Here is a 22,464-nt window from a genome sequence, read left to right on the forward strand (position 1 = left end):
CAAAAAATAAAAGTGCAGAAGGCTTTTTATTTGATGATCCTGTGGGACTGGGTATGGCTGAAAGGGACATTTGATTGTTTATAAGGAAAACCTGTTTTATAGGTAAAAAAAGGATACTTATTGTTTGGAAAGAGAGCAGTGCGACTGGAAAAATGCACTACACGCTTTGATGCAAATGGAATCCCTCTTAGCCAGAGAATCCCCAATGCACAGAAGGATATGAGAAGATTACTTTTAGATATTTTCTCACAGAGCTAGAAGTGAGGTAATTATCACTTATGAAGAACAGCTCTATATTCCAGTTAACCTGAAACAAATAAGACCCAGTACTAGTAGGATAAGGGACTGGGGGTATGGGTGAGATATTAGCTACGTATCAGCATGTCTAATCTTTGTGTAATTTATTTGATTGAAGGAAGGGAATTAAACATTTAAAAATATGTTCTTACACTTGTATTTGGTATGCATAAGAAACAAATATATACCAAATATATGCACATAAATTAACCCATGTAAATTACACATTGCAAAGAGCAGAGTTATCAAATAATTGTCAAAGAGAATTTATGCACTTTGAAAACATGCAGGGTGTTATAAAATGACCCTCATTCTGTGTATGTTTATTATGTGATTCCTTTTGATTGTATTGTTTTATTACTATTTTACTATGTGATATGCCTGTTTATTGGATGTTTTACAATGTCTGCACTTTTACTTTTGTTTTATATTGTACCTCACCTTGAGTTTTTTGAAGGAAAAGCAGGTATAAAACAAACAATTAAAAGGCCAAGCTCCTGAAACAGATCCTTCTTGGGAGCAGCACTTGCCCTCTGGAATTCCCTCTCAGTATTCGATTACTGTCATTACAGGAAACAAATAACAGCCTGGTTCTTAATGCCAAACCTGCAGCTCCCAGGCACTGAGGGATGATGGAAAGGTACCTGGTATCACCTCGAATGCCTTAGACATGCAGGTTATTTCTTTCCAAAATTAAGCCACTGTGTTTATAGAATGTAATCGGTACTAGCTGAGAACGTTTTTATAGCCAAGGTGAAATATTGGATTGCAGCTACTTTAAATGGTTCGCACTACCTATTGGAAAGCTGCTCCCTTGTTGCTGTTCTAATGTACTGTAAACCACTTTAGGTGAAGTTCACATTCAAAGAGGCAGGTAATGAGTTCAAATAAATAATGCGTCATATGCTGCGCATATAAGAGGTTTTCACACTCTTTGCCTTACACCAACGCAGAAAGACAGGTGGGAGCAAAAACACGCCCACTGCTCTCAGCAGAAAATGACCAAGTGACGCACGCTGCTTCTGCAAGAAGTGTCACGGCTGCCCAGAAAGGACCTTTGAGATTTTCCTGGAAATCAGTGGGACTCGGAGATTCACCTTTCTTGTCAGACAATAGAAATTAACACAGTAGGCTGCAACCTCCCATTTGCCTGACTTTCCAGGCCTGCCCCATGGTCTTAGTGGCCATCACTAGACTCCTCTGCACTGGGCCTAACATGGACGAGAGGTCTTCCAGGAGCTCTGCAAAGGGAGCTCCTCCTTCAGCCAGAAGGTTGCACATCCCCAAGGGGGAGAGTGTAAACTTCCACTTCCAGATTGTGGATTGAATAGCGGCAATGTTAAGGAGGTGGCCATTCTTGGATGGAAGAGAAATACGATTTAAAAAATAAATTAAACTAAAGCAAACCAAGTGTTGGACTCACTCACTTTGGGAAGATGGCAGTCATCAGTGCCGACGCATACCCAGGCTTGCAAACACCTTCTGTGAAATTGGCATACTTTGATGCCAGCTCCGCAGGTCTGTAGAAAAGAAAAAGAAAATCAGGACTCAGCTTCTTTTCTGCAAAATGCTTTCTTGTTTTTCCTACTACAGCCTTTGCTCATATTTCAAACTCTTTCTTTTTTGACTCAACACATTTTACTACCTATATATACACGTTCTAGTTTTTAACTAACAGGTTTGTATCTTTTATTACAGCCTCTCCATATTTTAAATTCAAAGTTTGCCATTAGTACATGTAGCCTAAATTCCACTGAAGTTAATATTCAAAGGGTTTATTTTAAATTCCCTTTTATCCAGGGAAATTTCAATCCAGATGAACAGAAGCAGCACTAGGGGAGTCCCCAGAGCACAATTTGAGCTTGTCTGGGCACTACTGATATTCAATGCTAGCCGGACAGAGTTACGTGGGTAAATAACTGGGTACTATGTGACCTCTGTAAATGTATCTACTCCACTGTTATCCATACTCTTGCTAGCCAGCAACGGTTCAGCTCCAGGGAATACCAAACTGAAGCATTTATTTAATATTTCTATTTCTTTGCCTTTCTCCCAACCTTGCAACTTGTCTCTTTTCAGTCTTACAATACTAACTCTGGTCTTCCTCCTTTCCTGGATATATCTAAAAAATGTTTTATTATATACTTCGCCTCTTTGGAAATCTTTTCCTCCACTTGATTTTCATAAACCTTTATTTCCTCATCTCCTTCAACTTCACCAGATATTCTTCCCTGCCTTCCTCTTTTTGAGTTCCTTTATAACTGTGTTCTTTAAAAAGAACATGAGAGAAAAGTCACTCTTTATGCACCAGTCCAGAAAACATATTTTAAAGAACATGAGAGAAAAGTCACTCTTTATGCACCAGTCCAGAAAACGTATTTTAAAGAACACGAGAGAAAAGTCACTCTTTATGCACCAGTCCACAAAATATATTTCAAAGAACACGAGAGAAAAGTCACTCTTTATGCACCAGTCCACAAAATATATTTTAAAGAACACGAGAGAAAAGTCACTCTTTATGCACCAGTCCACAAAATATATTTTAAAGAACACGAGAGAAAAGTCACTCTTTATGCACCAGTCCAAAAAACGTATTTTAAAGAACACGAGAAAAAAGTCACTCTTTATGCACCAGTCCAGAAAATATATTTCAAAGAACACGAGAGAAAAGTCACTCTTTATGCACCAGTCCAGAAAATATATTTCAAAGAACACGAGAGAAAAGTCACTCTTTATGCACCAGTCCAGAAAATATATTTCAAAGAACACGAGAGAAAAGTCACTTTATGCACCAGTCCAGAAAACGTATTTTAAAGAAGCAAGAGAAAAGTCACTCTTTATGCACCAGTCCAGAAAACGTATTTTAAAGAACACGAGAGAAAAGTCACTCTTTATGCACCAGTCCAGAAAATATATTTCAAAGAACACGAGAGAAAAGTCACTTTATGCACCAGTCCAGAAAACGTATTTTAAAGAACCAAGAGAAAAGTCACTCTTTATGCACCAGTCCAGAAAATATATTTCAAAGAACACGAGAGAAAAGTCACTCTTTATGCACCAGTCCAAAAAACGTATTTTAAAGAACACGAGAAAAAAAGTCACTCTTTATGCACCAGTCCAGAAAACGTATTTTAAAGAGCACGAGAGATGCATTCTTTATGCACAGACCAAAAAAACGTATTTTAAAGAACCAAGAGATAAGTCACTCTTTATGCACTATGTGAGGGAGTCTATAGGAAGCTCCCTCAGACTACCTTAAGTGATCAGCACAGACACAGCTGTCTCATCTGGTCCTCCTTAAAATCCAGACCCACAAGGAATCCTAAGTGAAAGGAGGAGCCCCTCTCCAGAATATAAGAACTCAGGGCCTAGAAGGGTTAGTCAGGCCCTAGGGAGTAGGAGGGAACCCAGTCTAAGCAAAGACCTGTTTGACTTCTGTGTGCTACCTGAAGCGGTGTTCTTTGTTTGATTTTGCTTTGGGCTGTAAATAAATTGCACATAAAAGAAACAGCCAGAGTCTGCCTCCTTATTCCTCCTGGCTATTTCCCAAGCTGCTATCACCCAAGTTATCACATATGGTGGCAGTAGCCGCTATGATCTTTATATGGAACGACAGTATATAAAATGTCAAAATAAACAAATAAATAAATAAATAGTTGGACCCTCTTGCCTAAGCAGGAAGCACAGGCAGAGGCCCACAGCTGCAGCAAAAAAAACCCAACCCTGCAGATTTCTTTTCTCTTTTTTCCTGGGGCTCCCTGTTTCCACTCACTCAGCTGAAGTCACAACAGCTAAGGAGACTAATCCCACTTGTACAGTCAGGGGTCAAGTAGTGAGTAACAGCTGGACAGGCCAACAGAATTTTTTTTTCCTCTCTTCTTTCCCCAGAGAAATACATAGTTTGGAGGCAGCTCAGAAAGCAAAGAAGATGAAGTGAGTGATACAATTACTTGCTACAGGACAGCAGAAATTGCAGAACGCCTTACAAATTCAAATTGACCAGCAGAAGTAGTGCGAGAACAAGTTATGCAGCAAAACACAGTACTAACTCAGGTAGCACAAACCATGCAGACCGCTATAACCCGGCCACCACCCTTGTCACCAGTCATATTTAACATAAGAACCTAAGAGCCTGCCATACTGGGTCAGACCAAGGGTCCATCAAGCCCAGCATCCTGTTTCCAACAATGGCCAATCCAGGCCATAAGAACCTGGCAAGTACCCAAAAACTAAGTCTATTCCATGTTACCGTTGCTAGTAATAGCAGTGGATATTTTCTAAGCCAACTTAATTAATAGCAGGTAATGAACTTCTCCTCCAAAAACTTATCCAAACCTTTTTTCAACACAGCTACACTAACTGCACTAACCACATCCTCTGACAACAAATTCCAGAGTTTAATTGTGCGTTGAGTGAAAAAGAATTTTCTCCAATTAGTCTTAAATGTGCTACTTGCTAACTTCATGGAGTGCCCCCTAGTCTTTCTATTATCCAAAAGAGTAAATAACTGATTCACATTAATCCGTCCTAGACCTCTCATGATTTTAAACACCTCTATCATATCCCTCCTCAGCCGTCTCTTCTCCAAGCTGAACAGCCCTAACCTCTTTAGTCTTTCCTCATAGGGGAGCTGTTCCATTCCCTTTATCATTTTGGTTACCCTTCTCTGTACCTTCTCCACCGCAATTATATCTTTTTTGAGATGCGGCGACCAGAATTGTACACAGTATTCAAGGTGCGGTCTCACCATGGAGTGATAGAGGCATTATGACATTTTCTGTTTTATTCACCATTCCCTTTCTAATAATTCCCAACAGTCTGTTTGCTTTTTTGACTGCCGCAGCACACTGAACCGACGATTTCAATGTGTTATCCACTATGATGCCTAGATCTCTTTCTTGGGTTGTAGCACCTAATATGGAACCCAACATTGTGTAACTATAGCATGGGTTATTTTTCTCTATATGCATCACCCTGCACTTATCCACATTAAATTTCATCTGCCATTTGGATGCCCAATTTTCCAGTCTCACAAGGTCTTCCTGCAGTTTATCACAATCTGCTTATGATTTAACTATTTTGAACAATTTTGTATCGTCTGCAATTTTGATTACCTCACTTGTCATATTTCTTTCCAGATCCCGGGAAAAGATCCTGATTATTTCCTGAAAAACTTTGAACAGAACGCTCATTTGGCAGGATGGCCAAAAGATAGATGGACTACCTATCTGGGGAACTTCCTTACAGGGAGCAGTCAAGCTGCCTTCAAACCACCAACCCAGAGGAAAGGACTACATATGTTGAAGTCAAAACAGCCAAGCTAAAGAGGGTGGGACTTACCCTGGAACCCTATAGACAGCAGTTTCGGCAAGGAGTTTTTCAGCCAGAGGAAACCTGCAAAACTATTTCCACCAACTTAAGGATGTGGCTTGGAAGTGGCAGTGCCCAGAAGAGAAGACTGGGGTGGAGGTAGCCAACGCAGTTTTGCTGGAACAGTTCCTAGATTGCCTAGAATGCCCTATGTGGCAGTGGGTGTGCCGACACTCAAACCTTATGCCAGAGATGGCATTGGAGATGATGGAGGCCTATTACCAAGTTCAGTCTGTCCCTGAATTACCATGTGCTCAGTAGAGACCTCCAGACCCAGGTAGAGGAGCAGGTGGAGCCATACAGGCTGGACTTTTCACCTCAACCACAAAAACCTGCGAGATCACTTTGCTTTAGCTACAGTGAGAGGGGCCATTTTGCACGAGACTGTGCCTGCAGGGAAGATGAACCAATGGACATTAATGCTGTGGCCCCACACGTTTGTAATTTCATGTATGTCCCTAGCTAGGGAGTCTCTACTTTTGTGATTGCAGCGAAGCTAGATGGCGTTTCAGCCCAGACAGAGGACTCAGAATATGAAAACGCTTGTCTGAAGAGAGTTAGTGAAGTGGATCCACACTGACTACAACAGAGTATTGACCCTGGCATGTATCCACAGGGTCCAACGTCAGTATCCAACCAGCTAGGTACAACTGAAGAACCGAGTCAGCCAAGACAAAATAGAGGTGGGAGTTCTTTCTTGACTACTTTACCCCCGTTGTGATAGGGCAGGACTATACAAACTTTGAGAGCTTGTGGAACCAGCTCATAATGGATTTGTCCAGCCACAACAATGAAGATTGGAGTTTCCAGAACGCTTTCCCTTAGAAGACCCAGAGCCGTATCATAAAGACTCTAAGTCTCCTAAGTCATGAAGGCAATGCAAACAGGACAAATATAGTTATGCTGTGAATTTAGAGGCAACTGGGGAGGAAGGGTTACAGTCAGTGGAAGAGCACCAATTCTCCCAGAATGTCATACTTAGCCTCTTTGAGTGGGAAAATGGGAATAACCTGGGGGAGATTCAGGTGGGCCCAAGGGGAGGATGAATCTAGATGCCTGGGCTGAAACGTCATCTAGCTCCACTGCAATCACAAAAGTAGATACTCCGTAGCTAGGCCCAGGAGCATATACAGAGGGTATATGGAAATTGAGTCCCTGGAGAGGGGGTTACAGACCCTAGTGCTCCTTATTTGTAATGAAATGGGACCTACTTTACCAAATCACAAAGTGAAGTATAGAAGGGGAATTGATAGAACAACTCCTAGTTCCCAAACCTTATCGCCAGAAGATCCTGTTAAATGTAAAACGCTCCGGCGTAAGTTCCTGTTTACTGTACACCGACGTGATATCTTTGATGAGCGGCGGTATATAAAAATTTATAAATAAATAAATAAATAAATCCTGCAACTAGTGCAGAGTTTCCTTTTAGGGAGTCACCTGGGGAGGAAAAGACCAGACAGAAAATATTGGCCCAGTTTTATTGACCATGCCTAAATAAACAGGTCCAATTGCATTGCCATTCCTACCCTACTTGCCAACTCACAAAACCTGCTTGTGTACAGGCAGCACCTCTCATACCAATGTTCATAATAGAGACCCCTTTCAAAGAGTGGGTCCACTAGAGAGTACATCCTCATCATTCTGGACAATGCCACAAGATATCTAGAAGCAGTAATGCTATGGAACACGAAGACCCCGAGGGTGGCAACTGCCCTAATGGAAGTTTTTTCATGCCCAAGGATATCCTGACAGATTAGGGGACCCCATTCATGTCCACGGTAATGAAACAACTCTGCACCTTGCTTACTGTAAAAATTCCTCGCACCTCAATGTATCACCTGTAGACCAATGGCCTTGTTGAGCACTTCAACCAGATGCTCAAGCACCTACTGAGGAAATCTGTGGATGAAGATGGCAAGAACTGGGTCTCCTTGCTGCTCTACATGCTATCTGAGATCCAACTCTGAGGTCCATTATAGCCGCAGTACGCAAAGGAGACTTCTTGGTAACTCTCACCTTGATAGACTAAAACTGAGAAGGATTTCAAAGGGGCATGGGATAAACACTGTGGATCCCTAAAGGCTAGAGGATGGGAATAAATAAAGCTTGGGAGTAACCTGCACGGAGAGGCAGTTACTGCCTTGGGAAGCTTGCTGGGCAGACTAGATGGACCATTTTGGTCTTTTTCTGCCGTCATTACTATGTTACTATATGTTACTATATTTGCAATCAGCAAAGTGCTCCAGAGCTTGATGGGGTTTTACCCTTTTGAATTACTTTATGGAAGAAGGCCAACAGGAATTTTGGACCAACAAAGCAACAAGGAAGGCTATCTAAAAAAGCCATGAGGGCAACAAAATGGGTTAGAAGCCAAATGTCCGATCAGAAAATTTTTTATTTCATGGAGACTTGTTGCTTATTAGCAAGCTTTCTGATCGGACATTTGGCTTCTAACCCAACAGGAATTTTGGACATAGCTTGGGAATCTTGGAAAGATGAAGGGAACCCTGGGCAGAATCTCATGGACTACATTCTTTGAGTGTATGATCACCTAAAAAAAGCTGGGAAGGTAGTCCGCCTATGTCTAGAGAAGGCTCAGGCTATCAAAAGCCCAAGTTTACAATTGCCACATGGAACAAAGAGTATTCTAGCTGGGGGATCATGTCCTTGTCTTCACCCCTCTTCAGAAAGCAAGCTTTTAGCCTGTTGGCAAGGACCCTATGAAGTTTTGAAGAAAACAGGGCCCGTGGATTACAAAATAGCCCAGCCAGATAAATGAAAGAAAACTCAGATCTGTTGCACCGGTCGGCGGACCGCTGTCCTCCGGGGCTCCGACGCTGGGGTTGAGGGTGCGCCCGCTTCCTCCGGGGTCGGCTCAAGCGTCGGGAGGCCTCTTTCGGCGGCAGGAACGCCACCGCCGCTGAAGCCCCACCCCCCATCTTCTAAGACTCGCGTGGCAAGACCGGCCCCTTTCTTAAAGGGGTCAGCGCGGGAAACCCTGGGCAGTACCCAGGAAGGACTCCACCCCTTTTGGGGTATTTAAACACTCAACTCACCGTCAGTGGTTGAGTTAGCAAGGATCTCCATCCAGCTAATTCTGCCTTTTTCCAGCTACTTGTTTGGACTATGGCTTTGCTTCTCCAACCGCTTCGTAGCTGTTCGTTTGGATTCCACCTCGCCCTCCGGGTAACCGCTACCTGCAGAAGCTCTGGGTACCCGCTCCTCGGGGACCTCTCGCTTCCTGCTCAGCCTAACCTTGGGACACCCGCTCCTCGGGGGTTTTGTCTGCTTTCTTTCAGGAACTCTCAGTAATTATAGGTACTCGCGCTCCTCGAGGGCTTATCCAGCTCTGGGTATCCTGCACCTCAGACCTTGGGTCCCTCGTCACTCATCTACCAGAGGAAGCCTTCATTGCTCTCACGCTGTGAGTACTGCTACGCTCCTAGCTCTCTGCGTACCACCCTCCAGGGTTCACGGCCTGTCCCACGCTGCGGGAGTACTACCGGACCTTCGCTACTTCCGGGTGAGGACTCATCAGCACAGTCTCGGAGAGTACGGAGTCTCGGAGAGATATCCTGACTACAGCACTGTCCGCCCCTTGGACAGCACCATCTTCATTACAGCGGTGTAATAAAGCTTCCCTTCCTCTGTTTCCATCTCTTGCTGAGAGTAGCCTATCGCTGCAAGTCCTCAGGGAACTTGGCATGTGGGAGGTGTCACCTCTTGCAGCGACCAAGAGTCCACTATTTCCTCAAGTTCTATCACATAAACCTTCTGAAAAAGTGGATTCCACAGGTGCGTGGAATGGTACAAGAAAAAGATTTGGTCCAGAGGTCAGACCTGAAGTTGGCCAAACCCAGAGTCCTTTTGGAGAGCAGCTGTCCACCACACAGCTTGCTTAAAGCAGCTGGTGAAGCAAAACAAGGAGCACTTCTTGAACCTACCAGGTCGTAACTACCTGGTGGAGCATAACATCATTATACCTCCTGGAGTTGTTGTGCGGCAACAAACCTAAAGGATTCCTGAGGCCAGGCGCAATGTCACTGATACCAAAGTGAAGGAGATGCTCTGGCTCAGAGTGATAGAGGAGTCTAACTCTGATTGGTCCTTACCCATAGTGTTGGTGCCAAAGCCAGAAGGGAGCATAAGGTTCTGCATTCACTTTAAAAAGGTCAACGAGGTCTCAAATCTTGACTCATATCTGATGCTTCGAGTGGATGAGCTGATTGAGTATCTGGGATCAGCCCAGTTCATCTCTACCTTGGACCTTACAAAAGTGTATTGGCAAGTGCCTCGCACCCAGTGGTGAAGGAGAAGACTGCGTCCTCAACGCCAGGGGGACTTTTCCAGTTCACTGTCCTCCCTTTTGGACTCCATGGTGCCCCCTCAGACTACCTTAATGGATTAGGCACAGCTGTCTCATTCTGTCCTCCTTAAAAACCCTGGAAAGAAAACAAGAGAACTCGGGGTCACAAAATGAAACTCCAGAGGGCACAACTTAGAACCAAAATCAGGAAATATTTCTTCATGGAGAGGGTAATGGAGACCTGGAATGCCCTTCCAGAGGAAGTGGTGAAGATGAAAACCATCAAAGAATTGAAAGGGGCATGGGATAAACACTGTGGATCTCTTTAGGCTAGAGGACAGAAATGAGATGTGTGCAGGAAGTAACTTGCTGGTACGGTGGTTATACGGTGGTTACTACCCTTAGCAGAAGGCATGGAGATTACTGCGGTAGTTACTACCCTTAACCAATAAGCCTTGATACTTTTGATGCAACTCCAACATTGCTCTCCACTTCAACAGCAAGAGGAAAAAAGGGAACTGGATTCAGACCACAACCAATGACGGACCCCACTTTTACAGTCTGGGGAACTAATAAGCATGGAGGTAACCTGCACAGAGCAGCAGTTACTACCCTTTACAGTACTGATACCCAGTACTGATACCCAGACATTAGGGAAAAACACAGGACTACTTCTATGACCAAGTCCATAAGCAAAGCACATCAAACAGCACTGACTAATACATGGGGATAACTTGCACTGCATTGCAAATACTACCATGGGAAGCTTGCTGGGCAGACTAGATGGACCGTTGGTCCTTTTCTGCCTTAATTTCTATGTTTAAGATTCAGACTCACAAGGAATCCTGAGTGAAGGGAGGAGCCCCTCACAAGGGTAGCCCCTCACCAGGGCCTAGAAGGGTTAGACAGGCCCCAGGGAGCAAGAAGGAGCTCAGAATATGTGAAGACCTGCTATGTTTGATGTCTGTGTGCTACCTGAATTTAAGGTGAGCCGCATTCTTTGTTTGACTTTGCTTTTCACTATAAATAAATTGTACATAAAGGAAACAGTCAGAGTCTGCCTCCTTTTTCCTCCAGGCTGTTTTCCAAGTCACTATCGTCCAAGTTACTACACAACAGTCCAAAAAACTTATTTTAAAGAACACAGAAGATAATGTTGCCATATACATCACTGTAACTTATAAACTGCTAAACGCTTCCATTCTAGAAGATATATTGCATTGCAATGTAAAGGCGTACCACGGATATGTATGTGTCATCTGATGTAATACTTATGTTTCCGTTTTCCACTTAAACCTTCAAGACTCTGCTAAAAGCTCCACATGGTTGTAGGTGGCTCCCAGTGATGACAAACAATAAATCTTTTTCTCTACGGTTCCAAAAGGTTCCACCCAGCAACACAATAGATTTTTCCTCAGATTTCAGCTGGCCCACAGTTTTTCTGTATTCTGCTTCTTCAAGTGAGCTAACTACTTAATTTTAAACCCTTGAAACCTTGAAATGCTAGAGGCATATATTTCTTTCTGCAAATAAAAAATTTGTGATAAACATTCTCAGACTTTAATAAAAATACATTATTATGGTGACAAGAACTGTAATGGACAAAGTTACCTCTGTCTTCTTTGAATCCATGCTTTGTTACTTCACTGAGCTGGGTGGTCATTTAAATACGTTTTCATGCTGGATTTTCAATGCCTTGATTTGTCAGTAGGAATCACATGGCTCCTGCCTGCTTGCTAACTGTATGAAAAAACTTTCATCTTTACAATCTACCTTTTGATGATCATGTCTTTTATACGTGTCTAAACCACTTTCATCCAACCAACATAGCATATAATGGACCAGATATTCAAATCTGCCCGGATATGTAACTTAGCCGGATATGACTTAGCCAGCTAAGTTACAAAGGATATTCAGGAGCATGGCTATATCCACGGATAAACCGCTACTTAGCTGGCTAAGTTATATCCAGCTAAGTTACAAAGGATATTCAGGAGCATGGCTACATCCACGGATAAACCGCTACTTAGCTGGCTAAGTTATATCCAGCTAAGTTACAAAGGATATTCAGGAGCATGGCTATATCCACGGATAAACCGCTACTTAGCTGGCTAAGTTATATCCAGCTAAGTTACAAAGGATATTCAGGAGCATGGCTATATCCACGGATAAACCGTTACTTAGCTGGCTAAGTTATATCCAGCTAAGTTACAAAGGATATTCAGGAGCATGGCTGTATTCACGGATAAACCGCTACTTAGCTGGCTAAGTTATATCCAGCTAAGTTACAAAGGATATTCAGGAGCATGGCTGTATCCACGGATAAACCGCTACTTAGCTGGATTCAGACCCAGCTAAGTTACAAAGGATATTCAGGAGCATGGCTGTATCCACGGATAAACCGCTTCTTAGCTGGCTAAGTTATATCCAGCTAAGTTACAAAGGATATTCAGGAGCATGGCTATATCCACAGATAAACCGCTACTTAGCTGGCTAAGTTATATCCAGCTAAGTTAAACCTGCTTGTTGGCAAGTCTAACTTAGTTATCCGGCTAAGGCTGAAGATCGCCAATTAGCCAGATAATGTATCCGGCTAAGTAATGCAGCCCCGATCCCATAGCCTGCCCACAAATTGACCAACTAAGAGATAGTGGGATAAGTGACTTATCCAGCTATCTAGTGACTGCTGAAGATATTCAACGGCTTGCTAGATAGCCGGATAAGTCCTACTTATATGCACTTTGAATATTGGGCCCAATATATGTATTTATTACATTTGTTCGTTACATAATTCAGATGTGCTTTTCTTTTCTACTTTCAGACAGATCACCCAGTTAATCTATATTTCAGAAATGTCTTCACTACCCTTTTTGACACATTCTTTAACATATTATCCCATACCACTATTTTTGCACTATGTAATTCTGTGCTATAGGGCATCAGAATTTTGTAAGAATGTGCTCTTGTTCATGGGAGATGTAGTGTCCCTTTTAAGTTATCATTGTAGAAAAAAGAGTCAACAAACAAGCTGTAGGTGCTGCTTTTTTAGTGGAGTAACGTCAGCTCTCTGATGAAAGCTGTGCTCCCTTCATCAGGTGAATGATATATTAAATAAGAAAGTATCACTTATCACTTAAAATGTGTTTACTTCATATACAGTAAAGGGATCAGACAAGAAGAAGTCTTGCTGGCCACTATTGTATCAAGATGTGAGTGTGCAAGAAGCACAAAGCTGCTTGCCAGTGGGATCACAGATGTGGGCTTTGATGTCTTCTTGGGAGCTGTTTTACTGTCACCAGTATGGAAACTTGTAAAGAGTGCCAGGAGCTCTGTCACCTCCTCCATCCAACAGGGAGAAAACATCTGCACAAATCAAAGGTTTTCCTTGTCAAAAATAACGACAGAGCCAAAACTAACAACTTTCACCCCTCAGAACTTGCAATGAAACTGGAGTGCGGTCAGGACAGGTTGTGCAGTTAGAGGGGCGATGGACAGACAGAGCTTGAGTTACTTGTGTTTATTTACAAATTGTAAGAGGACCTTTCTTCCCCTCATCACTTTATTATATTAAAGTATTTGATTACTAGGAGTGTCTATGTATGTGAACATTGTTATTTCTCTAAAGACAAGGTGAATCACCAGTCACACAGAGAGCTACAGTCATTGCCGATTGAATCTTTACCAGATCTTTCCTTAAACCACAGAAGTGGTTGACGTTGCCCAATTGTGCCTATGTGGAAAAAGGCCACAGACCTTTCTTTTTTTTTTTTTATTTTATTTTTATTGCATTTTAAATTTGTTTACACAAATATAACATTGTGATTGGAAAATCGGATGTTAATAACATACCAACAATAATCTCAAGCAAACATTATACAGAAATAATTATATTATTATCATCCTTCTAATAAGAATTTAGGGGGCGGATACTAATACATAGATCTCTGAGCGAGCCAATCTTAAGAAATAAGAAAAAATAATTTGTGGCGATCAAGAGGGTGCCAACTTTATGCCTACTGTACTGCCATGGCAGTTACCTTATGTGAGTCAATAAAGAAACGTAATCAAGAAGGTTCGAAGAAAACGTATGTAGCATTTTGATACTTTACTACACAATTACAAGGGTAGCGAATAACAAATTTAGAACAAATAGCTAAAGCTTCTATCCTTAAATCAACAAACTTTTTTCTCCTCTCCTCTGTCAACCGGGTAATATCGGGGAATATCCAAATCTTTTGCGGAAAAACACTCTCATGACATTTTTTTCTGTAGCGAAAGCAAAATTAACAAATAGTACACCTCTATTAGTAATTGAATCTTCTATTGAAAGTTCTAACAATTCGGAGATATTCATTTGCGCTTGAGGTTCTTCCTTCTCCTGGTCAGCCACACTTTTTTTTTTTTGAGGCAAATAATAAGCCTTAAGAATTAACGGCAATGCTTCCAATGGTATTCTCAATACCTCCAGTAGATATTTCTTAAACAAATCAAGTGCTGGCATCTGAGGGATGACCAGAAAGTTAAGGACCCTCACATTTAAACTGCGGAGAGAGTTCTCAATATTTTCAACTTTTTTATTAATCACAGTCTCATGGTGAATAATATTTTGATGTTGCCTCTCAATATTTTCTATCTTAATATCTATTTCTCGCAGTTTGTTATCTTGAGCCTCCAAATCTTTTCTCATTTTCAACAGTTCTTCTATTAGAGTCCGATAGATGCACAATGGCTGTTTCAATAGCAGCCATTGCTTCCCACAGACTTTCCATCGTTACTGCCTCCGGTTTCACAAGAAAGGGTTTTAATTCTATAGTTGACTCACCCTTTCCTGCTGTCCCGTGGAGTAGTCTGCGAAAGTGATTCAGGGCTTTCTCCCAGCAGCGGGGGTATATATCCTCCGAGCCGGCTCGTTCCTCCGATTTCAACCAGGCTCCGACCTCCTTCCACTTCCTGGTTTAACGGTGACCCATTTGGTGTTAAGTCCCGGATCTCACTTTCTCGCAGAGGTGGGGACGACGTTCTTCTATTAGAGTCCGATAGATGCACAATGGCTGTTTCAATAGCAGCCATTGCTTCCCACAGACTTTCCATCGTTACTGCCTCCGGTTTCACAAGAAAGGGTTTTAATTCTATAGTTGACTCACCCTTTCCTGCTGTCCCGTGGAGTAGTCTGCGAAAGTGATTTGGGGCTTTCTCCCAGCAGCGGGGGTATATATCCTCCGAGCCGGCTCGTTCCTCCGATTTCAACCAGGCTCCGACCTCCTTCCACTTCCTGGTTTAACGGTGACCCATTTGGTGTTGAGTCCCGGATCTCACTTTCTCGCAGAGGTGGGGACGACGTCTCAGGCGCGCCGGGACTTAGCGAGATTTCCTCTGCCTGGGCGGGGGACGTTCGCTCACCTCCCCATTCCGTCGCGGCACTCGCCCCCGGCTGATTCGGCGTCCTCGCGAAGAGAGCAGGTATAGTGCCTTGTCCAGTGTCTGATGGTTCCATAGCTGCCTGGCTCTCACGGAGTCGGGCCTTGCGCTGCGTGTGCGGCATTTGTAAATCCTCAATCAGAATTCAAGGAAAAGATGTGTAACTCCAAAGAGCCTGCTTTCTTCCGCTTCTCACTCGGACACCATCTTGGACTGCGCCTAACAAACGGCCACAGACCTTTCTGAGCATGCGCTGGACTTTCCATTTTTGTCCTCGGCGATATTGGATGTGATTTCCTTAGCAGAACTTCAGTTCTTTTCATCCATTTTTTCTTATTATTTTCTTAAACTATTTTCATGTTATTTGTGGGTTATGTGAGTCCCTCACCTAAACACGTCCCTTTAGTTTCCTAGTTAGGTCTGATGGATCTTCTCAGAGGCTCATATTCAAACAGTCCAGATAGCAAAGTTATCCAGCTACCTCTGCGGGCAACCGCACTATTGAATGCTAACTTAGGTCAGCTCTTTGGCCCAACCAGACTTAGGCCTAGATTCATCAAGCTGTTTTATTTTCACAAGAGGACTCCCACAATTGCAGGAGGGGTGTCGTCGCGATAGTGGGGCCCCTCCTCAGAAAACGCAATGGGACTCGATGGCGCATTCTTTTCTGTGGTGGTCAAACACTGCGACACAAAAGCACGCGGCAAGCAACCTTTCAGTGCATTAGTGGCCCCAACCTCATGGGCCCACCATAGTCTTAAAGGGACATTGACCCCTCCAAAAAACAAAATCCACAGCTAAACTGAGAGGTTGAGCAGGGTCAGTGCTGACCCTGTTTCAACCGGAGGCCGACTCCCCAAAAATAGAAAAAAGGTTTTAATTAAACATGCGATGGCAGCAGTGGGCCCCCCCAACAGCAGAATCCTCCCTCCATCCCCCACCCCCCGAGAGCAAAGCCCTCCCACCCCATACCTGACTCCTCGAGATCAAGATCCCTCCTCCCCTGCCCCCACTGACAGCAAAGCCCCCCAAGAGCAAGATCCCTCCCCAACAGCAAGGCTGGTCAAGATCAGGTCGGCATCATTTTGGAAAATGGTGCCGACAGTGATGGGTGCAGGGAAAGGGTGGGCAGATCTTGCTCTCAGGGGTGTGGGGAGGTGGGAAGGCTTCCCTAACAATACGGCTGGAGGTCTGGGGGGTAATTGGAATGTACCTTGGGGGTTTTTGGGAGGCGAGAAGCTTGGACATTGTGGGGAGCTGTTGCCGCACACATAATTAAAACTTTTTTTTTCAATTTTTAAGGAGTCAGGGCCTCCACTCAACCTCACCGTTTGGCCAATTTTTTTTTTCCTGGCTGCTTTAAATGTGTGACGGAAGTCTCAAGACCAATATTAGGATCCTGGGCCTCCTGTCGCATATCTAACGCTTACCAAGGAGGTATTGTTATTTTATTATGGCTGACCTCCTTCTTGGCTGGCTGCAATAAAATATTTGCATCATATTGCCTATTAATGGACTTATTTGCATATACTTGCAATATTCGTGCATGCAAATCTCATGCAAAGGTGGTCATTGTAACAAGGGAGAGAATCTGGGTGGGAAGATGCAAAATATCGTATATATTGTGCAATATGAGCCCTAACAAGGTTTGATGAATAACCCAGTTAACCAGAAAGACAGCTGTAATGCTGGCTGGCTATGGGATGGCGACCACAACTGGCCGCACTCACCCCGTCATCGCGAGCTGCCACCATAGCAAGGCCTTCGCGCCGACACCTTCCCATATGCACGGCCCCGCTCCTTATGAAGATATCGCGGCAGGAAAGCCCTCGGCGCCCCTTGATGATGTAACCGGCTCGACTATTTATGCTTCTCACTACTTCTGTTATCTTATTATATTTGTTACAAAGTTAGAATGTTTTCACTATGTCTGTCATAATATATGACACTTAGGACTTCCACAGTCCAAATTGTTACTCTTGATATAAACTTTCAATGTAAATTAAGAAATCTATGTTAACAGATTCTTATGTTACTCTGTAAACCGGCGTGATGTGTCTAATTGAACCTCGGTATATAAAAACAAATAAATAACTAACTAAATATTGAAGGCCCAGCTGCTTTGCCTCAGCAACAGATCCTTCGGCAGCCTTGCAGTGCGTGTTGCCGTGTTCCTGATCTGACAATGTCAGGGGTTTTATTGTATATCTCTGTTCAATATAGTTCAATTTAACTTATAAATTCTTTACTGATTCTTGCTATGAAAACTATTTTATATTTTAATAAGAATAAAAGATATGTATTAGTTGTTACAAAACAAGCTCCCTGCACTAGATAAAATATAATGAGGAAAAATACTTAGATATGCAGAGTACCACTATGTCAAAGTTGAAGAATTAATTGCATTTGGTAGAAAATAGATATAATGATGTGACCCTTTCTTATGGTAACAAAAATGTGTTGTGCTTCTAGGTGATTGAGGTCAGAACCTGGGTCATACTAACCTAAGACATCTAAGATATCTAAAAATGTGCTGTTGAAGCAAAGTGCAGAAGTAAAACTAGGATTAATCAATCAAATATTTTTTGCTGAACCATGATTTTGTACAAATAAACAGAATATAAGCCTGATTGTATGTACTGGACTTTAATAACATATGTTGAGAATTTGCCTTAAGTGTGATGATCCTCATGTAATATTACATTAATAAATGTGGCTACCTTGTACTGCAACAGATTTGTCTATTTTTATTGTGGAGCAAGTTAGAGGGAATAACTTTTTCTCCACAGGTCTTGCTGTGTTCCTGATCCTACCTGCCTCACTCCTGCTCCTTGCCTTGCCCTGCTCTGGTTCTTCTCTTGTCTACCTGGTATTAACTTCTGCTATAGACCCAGACCTGTCTCTTGCCTGCCGCGACTCTTGGCCTGAACCCGGTAATTGTCTGATCATTGCCTGCCCTCACCTCAACCCATCTCTGGACATTCTCTCTCTGAATGCCCTCAGGGACACTTGCCTGCCGGCCCCTGGAACACAAGGACTCAACCTATGAGAAACAGGGGTAGTATAGGCATGGGCGTAGTGAACGGTGGTGCACGAGAATCACCAACTTTAAAATGGAGTGTGCCATGCACCACTAACTTGGGAAGCTATTGCATCTTCCCTGACTCTCCCCCCAGAACAGTGCTGCTGACCACCACCACTAAGGTTCCCTCTAAGTTATACACGTACACGGGATAAGTTCTGCGCTCACGCACGTATGTAGCTCTAAGCTGTAGATGTTGCAACTTTTCTTGCGGGCACGCACAGCTCGCCCCCTCCCAGTGCAAGAAGCCTGGCTAGGCCATAGCGGAGCCCATCCTGCCATGGCCCGAAATGAAGCGGAGGCTGGCGGGGCCATGGCAGACTCCATTCTGCCATGGCCTAAGCGTGACAAAAATCTGAGAGATATTCTGTCACCTTCTTCGTTACCCATTGCCAGACCGCAACATATAAGACCAGCAGGTCACAGACCATGTGGGAAATGTAGCGTCTGCAATGTCAATCTAAGAACCACAAGTCTCAAAATAGGTACGACAGATAAAGAATATGTTCTTAAATGTTTTACTAATTGTAAAAGTGAAGGAGTGATTTACGCTGCTATTTGTCCATGTAAAAAGATATATATAGGCAAGACTATCAGACCGTTAAACAAACGCATAATAGAACATAAAAGTGCAGTTAATAGAAAGATTGACGGTAAACCCTTAGTAGCACACAGTATTGACGTCGGCCACCAATTTGATGAATACAGATTTTGTGTTATTAAAAAAATTGAATAAAAATTGGCGAGGAGGTAATTTCGACCAACATCTTTTAAGGCTGGAACAACAATTTATTTTTTACTTCAATACAATGTCCCCTAATGGTCTGAACAATGAAATCGATTTTTCTGTCTTTTTATGATTCTGTTTGGTATTCCATTTTAATTTGCTGTATGGTTTTTAAGATTGTTTTTTAAGTGCCACTGATATCCCCTGTTCGTTTGATTTGTACCTTTTTTAGATTATTCTCCTGTTTTTTGTAATGTATATGTGTTCCCAATTGTTCATGGTAATTTTTATTAGTGTATATAATATATTATTATATTTATTATTATTATTGGTGCTATTTATAAATATACATATAAGAATTATATTTGAGCGCATCAACAAGGAATAAGTAGTCTGGTTTATGTTTCCCCGGCCCATTGACTGATTGTATTTGCTATCACTTGTGTGGTGGTTGGTGTTCAAATCGAACCACCGGCCGCTGTCAGATGCTGACACAGTCATGATAGCAAGTTTTACTATTTTTTCTTTGGCATTACCATATTGTTCCACAATCGAGTGATTGCACCCTAGCTTATGTGTCACCTTGACAATTTTGTGGTAGTAAGTCCTAAATGACATTTTTTGAGTAATACTCTTCTATGACTGCGCCATTAGTTGAAATGCTTATATATAGTAGTTTCTTATTCAGCCGTGCACAAAACTGGTTGAGCTGTTTTAATCAGCTGTGTGCAAAACTGTTTGAGCATTCTTATTAACATATGCTGAGAAAACTAATATTTCTCAGTCCCGCGGTATCTTAGCTATTTTATTAATTAAAGTAATATGCTTTTCACTGGTTGGTCCCGTCTGTTAATTTAACTAATGTGATCGGGTTTTATTTCTCTTTTTTATTCATTTTCATTCCTCCATTGTGTTTTCATATTTTTGATTTCTACTTTGGTACCTTGATGGTAAATAGATTAGCTATGTTTTATTTACAATTTATTTTACATTACAACACAGTGGTGTTTTTTTTTTTTTTATTTTTTTTTTTTTAAATTGGCGCGAAAAGGAAGGAATAAGATGGCTGGTCAACGCTTTGGACGGCACTTCTGGTGCAATACTGACCGACTGTATTTTGTTTACCTCGGCGTGGTGGCTTGTGATTCATTGGGGTGTGATTTATCCATCAGCCGATGTGAGACGCTGATCTAATCGTGGCGGTAAGGCTTTTAAGATTTCTTTATTTACCTACAGTATTTTAAGTTATATAGTAAAGCATGATACTACCACAAAATATTTGATTGAGCCTTCGTCATTTTCACATAATTGTGGCGCCAACAATATACGGTACTTAGAAACATGTATTGTGATTGATATGCATTCTTTGATGAATTGTTTGCAGAACCGCGGTGTCTAAGTAATTATTTACATAGTTTTTAAATGTTACCTCGCTCTATTTCATAGAGCAGAACTCTTTTTGACTGAGCCATCAATCAATGTGGGGTTAAAATATTTTTTTTAAATGGTTGTTACATTAGGTATATACATCATATTAGAATACAACGCTGTATGTCCTGTTGTTTGACTGTGTCATCAATTGATGTGGAACGGTTATATAGCTTTACATATATTTTTTAATGAAGAACCATGTTCTCAATCGTGTTTTAATAGTGCTGATAGAAATCTTTTAAGCAAAGAGCAGTTAGTAACTTTTTCTTATAAGCTTCGATACTGTTTCTTTTCCACCACATTTTGTTGAAATGACTTGTTATCTTGTTTCCATACTAGTGGAATGTGTCTGCCTTATGGTATTTATGTCTGTTCTTTTAGCACACTGACAAAGTTTACCAGGTATATGGAGATTTTCTATCTACAATAGAATACATAGGTAAAAAATCTTTCTGCAGCACCTATTTCTGACATACAGCATCAATGGGTTAAATGATCTATACATTTTTAGAGCATGCTCAATATGGGAACACATAATCATTGCACATAATATGTCTAAAATGTTTAATTTTATAATTATGGTATTTTGAGGTACGTCTGTTTATTATTATTTTATATAATTTTTTATGTATGGTGTATATATTTTTAAATGTTTGTATTTGTATTTTTATGTGTTTACATGTCTTCGTAATTGTTTTATCTTGCTAGCCCCTGATGCAGCTCTATGAGCGAAACTCGGCCTGAGTCTGTGCTCAATAAAGATTTCCCGGTGTTTATCAATCCTGAGCCCCCATAGACAGTCAGGAAAATTCCTTTCTTCCAGCCCTGACACAGTGTCCACTCCTCCCCCAATACCCACGGTCTCCAAGAAAAACAGCCACAAGCAGAAAGAAAAATAACCCTTGTATTCAACTTACAGTCTGGAGTCCAAGTTCAGCAGGAAACCCAGGTGATCATATTCTGGAAACAAAACCAGAAAATAGCATTTAATAAGAAAGTTCATTAAGGCCCTCCCATCCCTGAAACAGAGGCTGTTCCTTCCATCTGTCAAGAGGCAGATTGGAGTATATGAATATGGTAGATGTCAACACATGAGTATCATTTCACCGAACCAATCTGCTAGTTGTCCATGTCTACACCATTCTAACTCTAGTTGTCACCCCTTCCTTCCTCCTACCACCACTAACAGGCTGATACAGTACCCGCGATTGGACGCGCGTTTTTGAAAACTTTTTCGAAAACGTGCATCCAACCCCCCGAACCTAATAGCGCCCGCAACATGCAAATGCATGTTGATGGCCCTATTAGGTATTCCCGCGCGATTCAGAAAGCAAAATGTACAGCCAAGCACCTACCCAAAGGTAGACATTAATTTCTCCGGGCACCGGGAAAGTGCACAGAAAAGCAGTAAAAACTGCTGTCAAACCCGCTGACAGCCGCCGCTCCTGTCCAAAATATCATGGTGATATTAAGTCGGAGGTCCCGAAAGTTAAAAAAAGTTAAAAAAAATAAAATAAAAATTTGAAATCGGCCCACGGCTCGAAAACCGGAGACTCAATTTTGCCAGCGTCCGTTTTCCCAACCCGTGGCTGTCAGCAGGTTTGAGAACAGACGCCGGCAAAATTGAGCATCGGCTGTCAAACCCGCTGACAGCCGCCGCTCCTGTCCAAAAAGAGGCGCTAGGGACGCGCTAGTGTCCCTAGCGCCTCTTTTTACCGCCGGCCCTAATTTAAATATTTTAGTTTACTGGCCTGTGCGCGCGCCTGGAGAGCGGGCGTTCACCTGCTCTTCCGCGACTTTTACTGTATCAGCCCGTAAGCGCGCTAAGGAGAT

General features: G+C 42.3%; 1 protein-coding gene across 1 annotated transcript in view; it reads right to left on the bottom strand.

Annotated features, from left to right (window-relative positions):
- ST3GAL3 (ST3 beta-galactoside alpha-2,3-sialyltransferase 3) overlaps positions 1-21,588 on the bottom strand; it is a 278,797-nt gene extending 257,209 nt beyond the window's left edge. Inside the window, 2 exon segments of the mRNA XM_029617491.1 lie at positions 1,725-1,817; positions 21,549-21,588. Coding sequence (XP_029473351.1) covers positions 1,725-1,744 — 20 coding nt within the window. The 5' untranslated portion in view covers positions 1,745-1,817; positions 21,549-21,588.
- Positions 21,589-22,464: the final 876 nt, after the last annotated feature.

Source organism: Rhinatrema bivittatum, chromosome 10 (genome assembly GCF_901001135.1).
Source record: "Rhinatrema bivittatum chromosome 10, aRhiBiv1.1, whole genome shotgun sequence".
Lineage (NCBI taxonomy): Eukaryota > Metazoa > Chordata > Amphibia > Gymnophiona > Rhinatrematidae > Rhinatrema > Rhinatrema bivittatum.